This window comes from Cucurbita moschata, unplaced genomic scaffold, assembly GCF_002738365.1.
Source record: "Cucurbita moschata cultivar Rifu unplaced genomic scaffold, Cmos_1.0 Cmo_Scf00044, whole genome shotgun sequence".
Taxonomy (NCBI): domain Eukaryota; kingdom Viridiplantae; phylum Streptophyta; class Magnoliopsida; order Cucurbitales; family Cucurbitaceae; genus Cucurbita; species Cucurbita moschata.
Window position 1 is genome coordinate 659,908 of NW_019268560.1, and position 14,731 is coordinate 674,638.

At 36.6% G+C, this 14,731-nt stretch overlaps 2 protein-coding genes across 3 annotated transcripts; both read left to right on the forward strand.

Moving 5' to 3' along the window:
• Positions 1 to 296: 296 nt before the first annotated feature.
• Positions 297 to 1,191, forward strand: LOC111434247 (NDR1/HIN1-like protein 1). The gene is made up of 2 exons (XM_023071647.1): positions 297 to 809; positions 940 to 1,191. Exons 1-2 carry the CDS (start codon positions 321 to 323, stop codon positions 1,090 to 1,092), a joined length of 642 nt encoding a protein of 213 aa, XP_022927415.1. The 5' UTR covers positions 297 to 320; the 3' UTR covers positions 1,093 to 1,191.
• A 682-nt stretch (positions 1,192 to 1,873) lies between these two features.
• On the forward strand, positions 1,874 to 9,015 carry LOC111434242 (nuclear speckle splicing regulatory protein 1-like). 2 transcript variants are annotated; one of them, XM_023071638.1, is made up of 5 exons: positions 1,874 to 1,950; positions 7,241 to 7,418; positions 7,514 to 7,636; positions 7,748 to 7,966; positions 8,432 to 9,015. In XM_023071638.1, exons 2-5 carry the CDS (start codon positions 7,260 to 7,262, stop codon positions 8,891 to 8,893), a joined length of 963 nt encoding a protein of 320 aa, XP_022927406.1. In that variant the 5' UTR covers positions 1,874 to 1,950; positions 7,241 to 7,259; the 3' UTR covers positions 8,894 to 9,015. The 2 variants fall into 2 exon arrangements, with proteins under 2 accessions (XP_022927406.1, XP_022927407.1); XM_023071639.1 differs by having other exon boundaries at positions 7,247 to 7,418.
• The last annotated feature ends 5,716 nt before the right edge of the window (positions 9,016 to 14,731 follow it).

Here is a 14,731-nt window from a genome sequence, read left to right on the forward strand (position 1 = left end):
ATACCATTATTGTAATGTCCCACATTGGTTGGAGAAGAGAACAAAACACTCTTTATGAAAACTTTTCCACATCAGACGGTTTTAAAGCGGAAAGTTTAAAAAGGACAATATCTGCTAGCGGTTAGTTGAATTGTATTAGATCAATAGACCATCCGGTCATAATCATTGGACTAAATGAAATTATTAGTATGTTATATAATATAATGTGTTTTCGAAAAAATAATCATCTAATAATTGAATAATGTACTTCCACTGTCACCTACTATAAAACTATCTTGTTTGTGAAGCCAAAAATATATCCCTCTCTCTCTCTCACAACAATGACGGTAAAGGACTGCGACCACCACCACCACCACCACTGCGAGCGCCGCCGTCTCTACCGCCGAATAGCCTGCGCCATCTTCACTGTCATCCTCTTGATTAGCCTTGTCATCTTCCTCATCTGGGCTATCCTCCGGCCGTCCAAGCCCCGCCTCATTCTCCAAGACGTCACCGTTTTCGGCCTGAACGTCTCGTCGGTGCCACCGGCTGCCATCTCGACCACCATGCAGGTCACCATCTCCTCCCACAACCCCAACTCCCGCATTGGTGTTTACTACCAAATCATGGATGTTTACGCCGCCTACCGCGGCCAGCAGGTCACTCTCCCGACGCTCTTGCCGCCGACTTACCAAGGCCACAATGATGTCACCATTTGGTCACCGTTTTTGTACGGCGAAGCTGTGCCGGTGGCGCCCGAGTTTGCTGAAGCTTTGAATGAGGATAATAACGTTGGAGCCATGCTGTTCAATATCAAGATCAATGGACAGGTTTTGCTCGTAGAATATATTTTATACAGTTGTAATCAGTATTTTTCTTTTTTAATTGTGTTGCACTATACTTTCCATCTTATTTATGTTGTTCATTCTTAACTTAATATATTTTGTCTCAACGAAACAGGTTAGGTGGAAGGTTGGGAGCTGGATCTCAGGCAGGTATCGGTTGAACGCGAACTGTCCGGCGTATATAAAGTTCGGTGATCCAAAGAATGGGATTGCATTCGGACCGGCGATGAAATTTCGGTTCGTTCAAGGTTGTTATGTCGATATTTGAGGTCCCAAGAGTCCACTTCTTGTATTTCCTTTTCCACGACCCTTATAAGTCTTTATGATCAACGAGATTTATTAGAATTATAGTTCTAAATTCTTTAAATCGACTACTTTTTATATGTATACACACATCATAGATCCGGGTGTACCTCGTTAGATTGAGGGAACTTTTTGGACCAACCTAAAAGTTCGGGTTCGTTGGATTAGTAGTCTAACCTAACTCAAAATTGTTTTGCAACTCAATCCAATTCTCTATTTTCATGTAGTTGAAAAAAAATTATTTTTTAAAAAAGCTTTAGTTATCCACGATACATTATTATTCAATAGAATCTTGGTTAAAAGATGTTAAAAGTTCATAAACAAACATAAATTCATCTGTAATCATTCAAATAAACAATTTTTTTTTATCAATATAGTCACAACAACACGCGAGAATTATAACACGTAACTACAGACAAATAAATATTAGTACTTATCAAAGTATTCGTTACTCTTAAGAAAATATAAGAATTGATTCTAAAATTAAAAAAAATAATAAAAAAATTAATTTAAATATATTATGTATAACAACACGAAAAACAAATATAAAAATATTTTATTTCTCGTGGAAGAGACTTATTTATGCATGACAATATTTGACTTATAATATAATATAATAATGAATCAAGATGATATAATAATGAATCAAGGAAGCCTTAGAAGCCCAATTCGTCGTATCCCATTGGGCCCGGCCCAAATCGTTCATTTAAAATAAAAAGAAAAAGAAAAAAAACTCCTCCCTCGACACTCAGTTTCACGGCGGCTCCCCCTCCTTCGGATCAGGCACTGCCGTTCTGCTCCCTTTTTCATCTCTGGATCTCAGGTATTCTTCTTAATTCCCATCTCTGTCTTTCAATCTTTCTTGTTTTTCTATATTTTGAATCCAATCGTCTGGTTTCGTTGTAACCGATTTTGCTCCTCAATGGGTTCATCCGATTTCTCACTCGAATATCAGCTTCAATTTACTTCTGGCCTGTTTGGAATTGCCAAAATCACTTTTGCAATTGCGCAGAGGATGAAATTGATTTTTGAAGTGTTAGTTGGTAGATGATTTTTGATAGGGTGACTGACCTGAAATCAGCTCCAAAATTTACCTGGATTTTATTCAGCTTGCCCATAAATATAAAAACACGATTCTCAGCCCTGAACAATTTCTTTGCTTTCGATTTTTTCGGCTTTCTCTCACCATTGTAGCATCTTCAGAGGACTCTTTCATCTCTGGCCGCTTTCTCTCTCGTTCTGCTGATCATTTCGTTGGTTTTCGCTGGTAGTTGTTAGCTTCAATCTTGTTTGGGTTTTGGACGTGTGGTTTCCACATTGATTGTGATCTGTTTGCATTATTCTTAAATTTTTGAACTAGGTTTTCAATTTGTTTATGTAATTTTGACCGGTGGTTTTGATTTGTGTTTCGTTTTGAACTAGGTTTTCGATTTGTTCCGTAATTGCTTCATTGATTAGGTTGCCAATTGTGTTTGTTTTTCTTACTTTTGATTGGCGGTGTGTTTCTGGAATTTGACGGCAGTGAGTTTTGTTTCTTTGGTGTGTTTTTGTTTGTGCTTTTGGTGGTATTGCATTGCTGGAGTTTGCCTTCATTTGTGAAGCTTTTCTGTTTTCGATTTTGATCTTACTGATGGGGCTTTTTTTTGTTAATTGTATATATGAAAATCCTTGTTGGAGCATTGTTAGTTGGAAGCTTTTGGCTACCATTATATTTCTAGGGAGCTTTTCTTTGGTTGTCATTGTTTTGATTGTGGTAAGATCAGTAATCTTCTACCATTTTGTTTCCTTCTCATCCTCCTCATCTTCCTCCTCATCTGATCAATAATCTTACCTCTCTTTCTACTTTTGCTTCTGTTTTTTGTGAATAGTTCATTTAGCTATATATATACTTTTTTTTTTTATCATAATTCTGGTGTGAATAGTTAATTTAAGTTAACAAATATTATATGTAAATCACTTCAAACCAAACATTCAAATGGCTATATGAAAATCACTTTGACAAAACCAATTGTAATTAGATATAATTTTATGAAATCACTGATACTACATGCCCTTCATGATTAAACCCATTTGAGTTTGAGCATGCTTGTTCTATCCCGTTTGGTTTTGTGTTCAACTCAATTCGGATTTTACACTTCTTCAGTTCTTATTTGTTTCCATCTTATTGGTTTTTTTGTTTCTCATGTTCTTCATTTTTGCGTGCAATCTTTTTCTGTTCTTAATCTCTTCGATTTGATTATTCTTTTTCTTCTCTTTTTGCACTTGTCCTATTGCCCTAGATTTCAATTTCATTTTCTCTGTTCTCTTCAATTTTGATTTTGCAAGTCCAGTCATCATCTCCACCAAGTGTTTTTCCAATTCCACCTGTGGTCATCTAGTCCCTGAACCCATATCAAATTGCTCTGGCTAATTTTATTGGAACAAAGGATTGAAATAGAAATTGTACTGAAAACTTGAATAACCAAAAAGGAAAAAGAAAAAGAAAAGGAAAATTTTCCAAAGCAACTTAGAGGGACCTCAACGTGAGCCAGTTGAAGCTAAGACAAAAAAATACACTTTTGGTATCTCAGGTTTGAGTTTTGTAGCATTTAGGTACTTAGTTTTCAAACTCAACAATTTAGTCCACGAGTTTGGATTTAGTTGCATTTTCGTTCTTCCGTCCAAATATTCGTCAATTATTAATGGAATGTTAGATGTAACATTTTTTATTAAAATTTTTTAATTTCTTGAAATAAAATTTTCTTTTTCCTTCTCTCCCTTCTCTTCTCTCATCTTTCTCCCTCCTCCTCACATCCTCCTCCTTCCATGGCTGCTGTTGCCGTCCACCATCATCACAACTAGTTGCCTCTTTCGACAGACCATAATGACAATCCGATAGCCTTTGATTGGCGGTGACAAACATAGCTTGCACACCCATGGCTTTACGACCCACTGATGATAACAATCCCTTAAATTTGTGACTCTAACCACTCCTCCCAATTGACGGTGACTTGACAATACTCACGAATTGGTCTGGCAAGGCAGTGGAAACCTGTGAGCTAATCCAGATTTCAGATCTGGAACAAACCCAAATCTGATTCTAGGAGGTGACCGTTGATGGCTTTGTTGTGAGGGGGCAATGACTGACAGTGCAAGTGAGAAGAGGCATCGTTTGACGACTTTGCTGCTGCAAAGATTATTCCTTGACGGAGCTGCTGCTGCGAATGTGCAACTATCAAAAGAGAAATAGATGAAGATAAAAGAGGGAGAGTGTAACAGCAGTAATACATTGGATCCCATCCGAATTCCGCAGTTAAGCGTGCTTGGGGCAAGAGTAGTACTAAGTTGGGTGACCACTTGGGCAGTCCTAGGCCATGTGGCCCTCCTTTCCGCACCAAAAACATTGACCCCAATGATTCTTTCCACATGGTCCTGTCGTCTTGTCTGTTTTCACTTCCCTGTTGACCACGCCTAAAATCGCGGCATTATCTGTTTGGTCGTCTCTGTGGCTGTGATGGAGACGAATCATGACGGTCAATCTGGTTATGACGTCGCTTCTGTCCCACTGTTGATGAAAGGGGTTCACGAGAACTATCAGCTCCCTCCATGGCCTTAGCTATTCTCAGTGTGGCAGCATAGGTAGTAGGCATTATCGCCTCAACAATATTGTAGATCCTCTTGTCTAACCCCAACACAAACTGCCTTGCTATTCTGTAGTCAGTGTCCACCAACTCCGAGGCGAAGCGATTCAACTTGGAAAACTCTTCAGCGTATGTGGTAACAGAACGCCCCCTTTGACACAACTACACAACTGGGTGAACTCTTGCTGTTTGCGAAGTTGAATATCCTCTGGGCAATACTCATCAATAAAAGCACCCTTGAATTTCGCCCACGAGATTGCACCTCCCTCAAGACTAATAATCTCGCGGGTGGATTGCTACTATAGTTTTGCATCATCTCGCAGCATGAATGCTGCACACTCCACCTTCTGATCTTTAGGATAGTTGGTCAAACACAAACACAGTCTATAGATCTCAGCCACATTTGTGCTACAGTCGGATCATTAGAAGTTCCCTTAAAGGCATGAGGGTCACCCATGCAAGCACCTTGCTTCCTTGGTCGATGATGAAGCATTTGCTTGTTGATTAACAGTTAGTTTTGTATAATAGTTTGCAATGCGTCCACCAGAGCAGCTGTTGAGTCTGGTGCGACCTGAGGTACCGCTGGTAGTGGGAATGACACAACTACATCAGGCTAATCTATGGAATCCTTGTGTTCTGAAGCTCGTCCTCTTCCATCCCTTCCTCTACCCCTAAGTGGGGGTCGTCCCCTAATATCTCCTCCTTGAGTTCTAGGTGACATATTTATACAAAGCACGTAACTACTAAGTCACATACTTATCTATCAGGTTCTATAAACATTCATAATAATACAAGCCACAAATACATACAGTCATAGCTTAAACATAGTCATCATACATGCCATTTCATATTTAGTCTTACCACATCATAAATCATGCTAACATTTAAAACATGTATATTATATCATACCAAATATCATTTAACTAATTAATTTTAATTCTTAAAAGGCATACCTGATGGCAACGGTGCGTTTGCGGGAGGACCATGTAAGTACACTAGAGTAGGCTGGTTTACAAGATCTATAAGTTAGGGTTCTAATACCAATGGTAACATCCTTAGTTTTCTTAACCTAATTAGTGATGGCAATCCATTGCATGCTTTAAGTTATAATGCAAAAATTCATATTAAATAACTTTGAAATAAAGCCACGATCTTACATAAATAGTTGAAAACATGGAAATTTAACTTAACTCAAGAAAACATTAACACTCAAATTAGAAATTCAAATGCAACTATTCATCCTCGAAATAAAATCTCAAACAAAACATCTATTGCCCTATTATGCCCCCATTTCAACTTCCATGGTCTTCACAGCATCCACCGTCATCCGTGCGGGAGCCTTGCCTTTACCTGAAAAAAATTATGGTAGCACGTGGTTTGAGTATTTTATGAAATACTCAGTAAGTCACCCCACTGTTGAGGTTAGATATGCAAAACATGAGTGGGATCTATCTTTAATAAAATTTACATAACCTTAGGCTCTTTTCTAGTTCGGGCAGGGTGGGATGTATGGTACTTCCCCACACACGGCCCATGTACATGCACATGGGCCCACTAGGCGGACTCATATACTACACCTGGACATGACTTGGTCAGGCACAACGCATTACACGTCACTGGACGCCACAAAAAAGCTAAGGCCTGCATGATTTTATAGCAAACATAAATATCAAACGTGCGTCGTACTATCATAATATAAAGGGGAAGTATCCCGATGCATATGATATACAAACATGCATGAGGTCTCATGATTTACATTTCATGACATAATACTCAATACCTTTCATTACTCTTACGCATTTCATATTATAATTCATGTATGGAACATGTATAAATGACAACATTTTTCAGTCCATCACACTCATTACATATTAGATTTAAATATCATTTATAGCATTTCAATTCATTTCATGAAAATAGGGTAATGGATTAGATGCATACGTAGCAAACATTTCTTATCAATACAAAAATACATAAACATTGCATAACATAGACATTTCACATATAATATGATGCTACAGGAGATGCACCATCATATAATACACTAAGCTAACACCAATAGTAAGGTCTGGTTGATCTTGGCCGAAGTTACTCACGATAAGTTAAATGTTACAATTTATTTATTTATTTATTTTTATTTTTGGAAAACCGAATCGTTACAATTAGGCTGATTATTCGGCTTTTTTTTTTTTTCTTTCCATTTATCTTGTAAACCAAGTCATGAAGGCTATTTTACCGTTTATTCATTGTTGGCCAATATTCTGACAATTTATTTTCCTCATAGCTGCTTTACATTTTCTGCCCATATTTAGCAGCTGACGAGGATTGTAGCCAATGTTTAAGAATTAGGCCATTGTGTTCATACAATCATTCAGGACCTTAAAAAGTATTTTTATTTTGTTTAATCTTTCCTGGTAGAGAATTGGTGTTTTATGCATATGGAAGAATTTTGTATGTTTTATGCATCAATGAGGTACATTCAAGTCTTCACAGGAACAGTTAGACATTAAAAATGAGCAAGTACGGCCTACAACTTAGAGTTAAGCCATCACAGCAGAAACAGCCTACAAGACCGCCCCTTCCTGCTCCTCTTGGATTTCAAGACGACGACGACGACGATGTAGAGAGAGAGATATCCCGACAAGCTTCCAAGAATAAGGCACTTAAGGATGTAAGCTAGCTTGTATATGACTGTGTCATTAACAACAATATCGTGGTCGTATGCTACCCTTAATTTTATTTTTCTCCCTTGAAATATCAATGTAGATCGAGGAGCAACACAAGAAAGCACTAGCGGAAGATCCGTCGGTTTTCGATTACGATGGAGTCTACGATGAAATGAAAGAAAAGGCTGTTCTACCTCGAGCATATGATCGTGAAGAGCGAAAGGTATGTTTATAATTTGATCCCAAACCTGTGTGAAAATACAGTATCACCCTAATATAACGCTCTGCCAGTGTGGTGAAATTACTTATTTGCTCACTGCCTTTTCTATTGCAGCCAAAGTATATTCAAAATTTGATGAAGAAGGCAAAAGAGCGAGAGAGAGAACAGGAAGTTATATATGAAAGAAAACTAGCCAAGGAGAGAAGCAAAGATGATCATCTTTATGCTGGTAAGGACAAATTCGTCACTAGTGCCTACAAAAAGAAACTTGCAGAACAAGCTAAGTGGATGGAGGAAGAACGTCTTCGACAACTTCGAGAGGAGAAAGACGATGTATGCTTTAACTTTGCACACTGTTTCTTTTTCTTTTCGTTTTATAATTTTATAAGTTATTACACTTCGCTAAATGCCCTTCGTGACAAAATGAGCGAGTATAAGTTATTTGTGACTGAACGAGGAACATTGAACCTAACGAGGGTCCTAATATGCCACCACTAATAAGGGTCCTAATATAATCACAAAATGATTTAGGACCCTTGTTAGGAACATTGAAACATTGAAACATTCTTTATAATGGTGTGGAAATTCCTCCCTAGCAGACGAGTTTTAAAAATCTTGAGGGGAAGTCCGGAAGGGAAAGTCTAAAGAAGACAATATCTGTTAACGGTGGGCTTGGATCGTTACAGCAATCTATTATCTTATTCTTGGGTTATCTTAAGAATTGCTTTATGCTTTCGTTAATGTGTGTTTTTCATTGACAGCCAATTGTCTGATTGTTCCTTTCCTTCTAATTTGAAGGTTACCAAGAAGAGCGACATTAGCGACTTTTACTTCAACCTTCAAAAGAATATTGCCTACGGTGCCGGTAATGCAGTCGAGCCGAGGGAACCTCCACAGAAGCTTCAATCAGAGAAGCAGGCTGAAGTCCAGAAATTGAAGAAGCATGAAGAGAGTGCTAATGCCGATATCGTTAATGATCATCAGTCACCGAAATACCCCAGCTCGCCTTCCCAGTCAGCAAAGACAATAGAACAGGATCGTCACCTCGAAGAGCACCTTTCGAATTCAAACAAAACAACACCGTCTGATGTACGAGGTACTAGCCCCCCTCCATTACACAATAGAACTCCAGTTGAGAAACAGCCCGAACATGACCAAGGTGAACAACAACCAAAGCGCGATCATCATAAAAGAAGTGAAGATGCTGTCGCTGCTGCAAAAGAGCGATTTTTGGCTCGAAAAAGAACAAAGGAGGTGTGAAATACTTAACCTGGATGGATTAAACTGAGGACAAATATGTAAATGTTATTGTTCTATGGATGATAGTTGATAGTTATGTTCTTAATGGTCAAATTTATCTTGGATCTCTGGCTTTGACATCACATTTTTGTTTCGTGGTTCATGTGAGAATTCTTGAGTCGAGATAACAAGGAGAGCAACGGATGAAGCCGGATGACGCAGCTGCTCGAAGTTGCAGCATCTCCGTCGAAAGTAAGTAAACCAAGTTATCATTTGTTAAGACGTATATAGGCAGATTTCTTTCCCAGCTGTTGTTTTCGGAAACTTCTGGATAGGGATATCACGTCTGAACGGAATTCTTTTTGGTTAAAGAATCCCTTTCAAGTTGCTCCGGAACAATTAAGAGATCTTCTAGAAGGCCGTTTAGGCCTTGAATCCTGTCCTGGACTTTCCATCGGTGGTCTGACCTTGCTGAAAGATAGGTCATGGGTGCAAATGAGCGATCTATTTTTGAGTCTTGAAGCAATATTTCCCTTAAATGCATATCCAGCTTATTGTGAACATCTCATTTTTCTCTTGAAACAAATCCTTATTAACCTCGATTTCTTATCTTTTCTTTTCTGAACCTATTCTATTGGTCATGCTGAATTTGACATCCCTTATCTCTTAAAGCAACAAGAAAGGAGTAGGATGCACGAACCTCCTAACATGTTTTATTGTTGCATTAAATGATGGGCGGTTGGTTGCGTGTAGAGGGAATGTCATTTTGAAACATGTGATTTAGATGTCAAGACATTGGACATATAAATTCTTGCCTAGCACGCCAAATGGCATAATAATTGGTGTAATAAAGTAGGGAGCAAATCATTTAAAGCAAATCTTTCTATCTTATCATCAGCATAGGAAATGATTCTAATGATTCTGTTCTTTGTTAGAACCCGAAAATTGAACAAAGCTCCTCAACGAACTCATACCATAAACACTCACTCAATTGCTTATTAACATACCTAACCAACTTTGTTTTGATGAGGAATGCTTACACGCATCTTTGTGGCCATAATATGCTCCTCTTGTTCAATAATACCACGTCTCTTAACATGGTCCAAGCTAGAGGTTGATGTTCATATCTATACAAGTCTAGTACCAAACAAGAAAAATTAAATGTATAAATTGATAAGACAACGAAAATTAATCAATTTTGTTGATGAAAGAAACCATTTTATGGTTCTGGAGAGTGAGAAGATTTGTACCACTTTTAAAAATTCAAACTCAATTAATTTCTTATAATTAATGATATAATTTTTTTCCAAAAAATGAATTTGATACGTTTCTATTCTAGTAGTTTGTTTTTTCCTTTTCAAACATTTTGAATATTCTTTTTTGTTGTTGCCGCTGTGTTTTATAGTTCTCGAACTTTCTATTATGTAATAGATTAGTCTTGCATTGGATCCATCCGGCTCAAAATCCAATGAATCGATAGTTAACTATTTTTTTAGTGATTGCCATCGCAAAGCTAGTCGTTGCCAGCTCTAATGGTTGAAAATATCCAAACTTGCTTACCCACCCCACCTCATACGACTAGTTTGGGGGGAGGGGTTGGTTGTTCGCCTTTTAGAGACACCTAAAAACCTCACATTCGAAGGAAGCATAAAAAATTCTCAGCGCGCAAGAATTAGGATTATTGTACCTATCATAATCCATGACGTTCTTTTATGAAAATTTCAATTTTTTTACACTATGTCCAATAAATACGTCAATTTTGAAAAATTCAAACAAATTCAAGGTCAAACTAATCGATATTTTAACCTTTTGAATATTTTAATTTTTTTTTTAAAAGATGCGAAAAACACCTCATTTAAATAAGATGAACTCGAATTTTGATTTGATTTGTCGAATGATTGGTGGTAGGTCACTGAACTTGATAGGGTTGAGAAGTCATATCATAAACTTGTGAATCAGAAGTCATATTGTGTCCATATCAAAGGAGTTAATGAGTTGATTTTCAAAACCAAATTGGATATTCCTACCGGCAAAACTCAAAGGTCAATGTTCAAACTTCGTATTAAATGATAATTTAGACATTGTGAATTGTATACTCCATGTTTGGCCGTCTTTCATCTCTTATAAATCATATACAGCTTCCAATTGTTGATACAAGATTTGATCCTTCAATTCTTCCTTCTTCTCTTTTCTCCGTTTTTCCATTGAAGAACTCTAAATTATGGGTCGAAATTTCAACCATCCGAAGTCAGAACCGATACTGCAAGATTTGTTTTTGGCAGGATCTAGCTCGAAAACCGAGGACGCTACGACATCGGTCATGGTGCTACTAGGATGTACTCAATGCCTCATGTACGTCATGTCGTCGAAGTTTGATCTCAAGTGTCCCAAATGTAATAACACTACGTTGCTCGATGTTCACAATTTGGCCAATCAAGCATCCAAGAAAAATCTTGTTGACATGTCAATCGACGTTGCTAAATGAGGAGTTTATCGACATGTCCATTGTAGTTACCTTCTTTACCTTTATGTATACTCTTTTACTTTCGTTTCTTAATTCTTAAATTAGCTTCCTTGTTCGAGCACTTTTTTTTCAATTCATTCTATGTCATGGTTCTTTTAAAGGAACTATTTGATATTACTAAGTATCTTCGAGTCATGTCATATCATGTTAATTGATAATAATGAAAGACATTTTTTTTTTTTTGCTCGAAAGTTGATTTGGTAGACTCGAAACTCTCTCTCTATATATTTTTAGTCAAATTCTCAACTTTAGTCATTTTCAAACGGTACAAAATTTCAAAAATGAAATGGTTGTGGGTTAAGTAGAGAGAGAGCAAAAAGAAGAGAATGAAAGAACAAAAGAATAGAGAAGAAAAGTGATGAGGATTATCATTCATGGGCGTTGATAAGATCATTTCATTTAGTAGCACCTTAGGATGGCATAGCCTTAAAGTTAAGGGTGAGGCTCAAATGAAGAAAGACTTACGGTGGATACCTAGGCACCCAGAGACGAGGAAGGACGTACTAAACAACGAAATGCTTCGGGGAGTTGAAAATAAGCGTATATCCAGAAATTCCTGAATAGGTCAACCTTTCAAACTGCTGCTGAATCCAAGAGAAAGTAGGGAAAAATGAAGTAAATAAATAGATCATATCATAAAAAAAAAAAAAAATTTGAAGATGCAATCTCGAATATAATCGAATGCCATTAACATGATTGAGGTATTGTAGTGATTGACCTTCAATCTTGATGGTTATGTAATCATGACGACGACGATGAAAAAAAAAACAGTTGGACTCCACTGTAAAAAAGAGAAGTTAGTTGGAGAATACATTTTTTGATAGCTCCAGGCGAGCATTTTAGCTGATCTAGCTTGGATTTGATAAGTTTTAGATAGCAGCGTTAAGCTTGCATCAATGGGTATAGTAGTTTCGCTCTGCGAACTAAGTAAGTGGCCCTACTATCGATCCGGTCGAAGACTTGTCTTATGTATGATGACACGTGGCTAATGGCCCTTGCACATGTCATGTATGATGATATGATATGTTATGATGATGTGATATACTATGATACTGTGATATGTTATGATGTCGTGATATATTATGATGATGTAATATGTTATGATGATGTGATATGCTATGATGGTATGATATGTTATGATAATGTAATATGCTAAATGAGATGTATGACAATATGATATATTATGACGTTATCTCATGTTACGATGATAGACATGTATAAGATGTCATGTTGCACTATTGTATGACATGCTACGACATGTATGACAATGAAGAGTTTTCTGATACACAACCTGTAAGTAATATTATGAATGATGAATGTATGAAAGATTATGCATGTTGCCTAGGGTAATATGTGAATAATGTGTGGAGTTGTGCCACATGAATGTTTAAGATAAAAAAATATAGGAACTTCGTGCATATTATATGTTCATTTACATCGGGATACTATCCCTTATATGATGAGTACATACGCGTATACTATGATGATGACGACTACTATCATGCTTGACATGATACACGACAATCATTGTACCTCCAGACGTCTGTCTAGCTACAACCATATAGCCGAACCATGTAGGCCTAGGGTGTGTGCGAGCTTGTCTAGTGGGCCCATATTCGCACGTGTAGGTCGTGTGTAGGAAAGTACCATACATCCAATTTGTTCGAATTGAAGGCCACTTAAGAGATTATGATTTTAAATGATAGGTCTCTATTCTTGATTGCATGTGTTTGCATTTCTTGGCTACAACAGTATTTCTTAAAATACTCAAGTCATATTCTACTTTTATATTTCAAATAAAGTTAAGACACTCTTGTACGGTTGACGGCGACATCACACGAAAGACCATAGAACCTGTATAGGATAATTGCATTTATTTCCGTAGATCTTAGGTTAGTATAGGACATTACTTTTTTTAATATTTTCCTTTGAATATTTTTCCTTATGTTGTTAAGATCTTTTCATAGTCCACGAGATTGTATTATGAAGTTACGTTAGACATATGGTAGCGATTTTAGGTCAGGCATATGGTTTGCGAATCTAGGTCAATAGAAAATTTGGGTCGTTACAGGTCATTTCTCGAGATCCCTAATCTCATCTATAGCAACAAAATGATGCCAAAAAAAAAACAAACAGATACATACCCAAAAAGAAAAAGTAGTTGACATGGACTAGATGATCGGATGAATCTTCTTCATATTTGGTGAACAATAGCTGACCTTGCAAAACCCTCCACAACCCACCATTTTTCTCTACTAATTGCACATATTCACACTAGCTTTGTAGCCTCGAGACCAACTTTAAGAGTGGACTTAGAAAGAACATCTCGTGAGATGAGTATTTATCCAATGAGGTTGGAGCTTACGAGGATCCGTTCCGAATGTAGTGGAGAATTTTCGTTTAAACAGGAAATAGGGAGAGATTTCTTCTCGTCACATAAACGAGCCTAAAGACGGAGATTGTATTCTCCATCCCCACTGAATTCTCCGTCCCCACTTTTTTACAAATTATAATAAATTATAATAAACGAGCCCAAATTTTTATTTCAGTTATTTTTTTTTTTTGGCAAACAAGTCCAAATTTATAAATTAATATCATTATTTATATATTACTATTTAATTTGAAACTATATGTATATATATTTTTTTTTGAAAAAGTAGGTTATAATATTGAAATTTGATTTTTAGAAGCGAGTACGTAGAATATTATATTATATTCTTGTTTGTGAATATTATATTAGATTTTGGTATATATATATTTTAATAAAAGTTATATGGTAAAATGAAAATTGTGCATTGAAATAGGTCTTTGGAATTTTTTTTTCTTTTTTTAACATGAAAAAAATTCTCTCAAAACTCAATCCCCACAGATTCCCACAAAAGATGAATGGAGAATTTTTGCGAGAAGTGAGAATGAAAAATGGGTGGGGATGAAGAAAGTTTCCCAATGCCACTTTAAGTCATAGCACCTTTGTAATAAAAAAAGAAAAAAAATACTGTCCGAGGCAAAGCACACAAATGATTTGTTTGAATCCCAAATATTACTTTATGGGTATAGATAATTAATATAAAAAACTTAAATGTTTGAGATAATTAATGTCTTTTGATATCTATGGATAATTAATGTTTGAGATAATTACTTTATGGATAATTATTGAAGAAGGTTTTGAAGAGAGACGAATTGGGAAATGTGCGTAATCGAAGAAATTTCATAACGGGAAATATTTGGGGTAAAACTCGATTTTTTGCTTGCAGTCCTCAATGGCCAAAATTAATGATTCCAATAGTTTGAGGGGACTAAATGCAGTATGTTTGATGAAGAAATCGAGGCCTAAT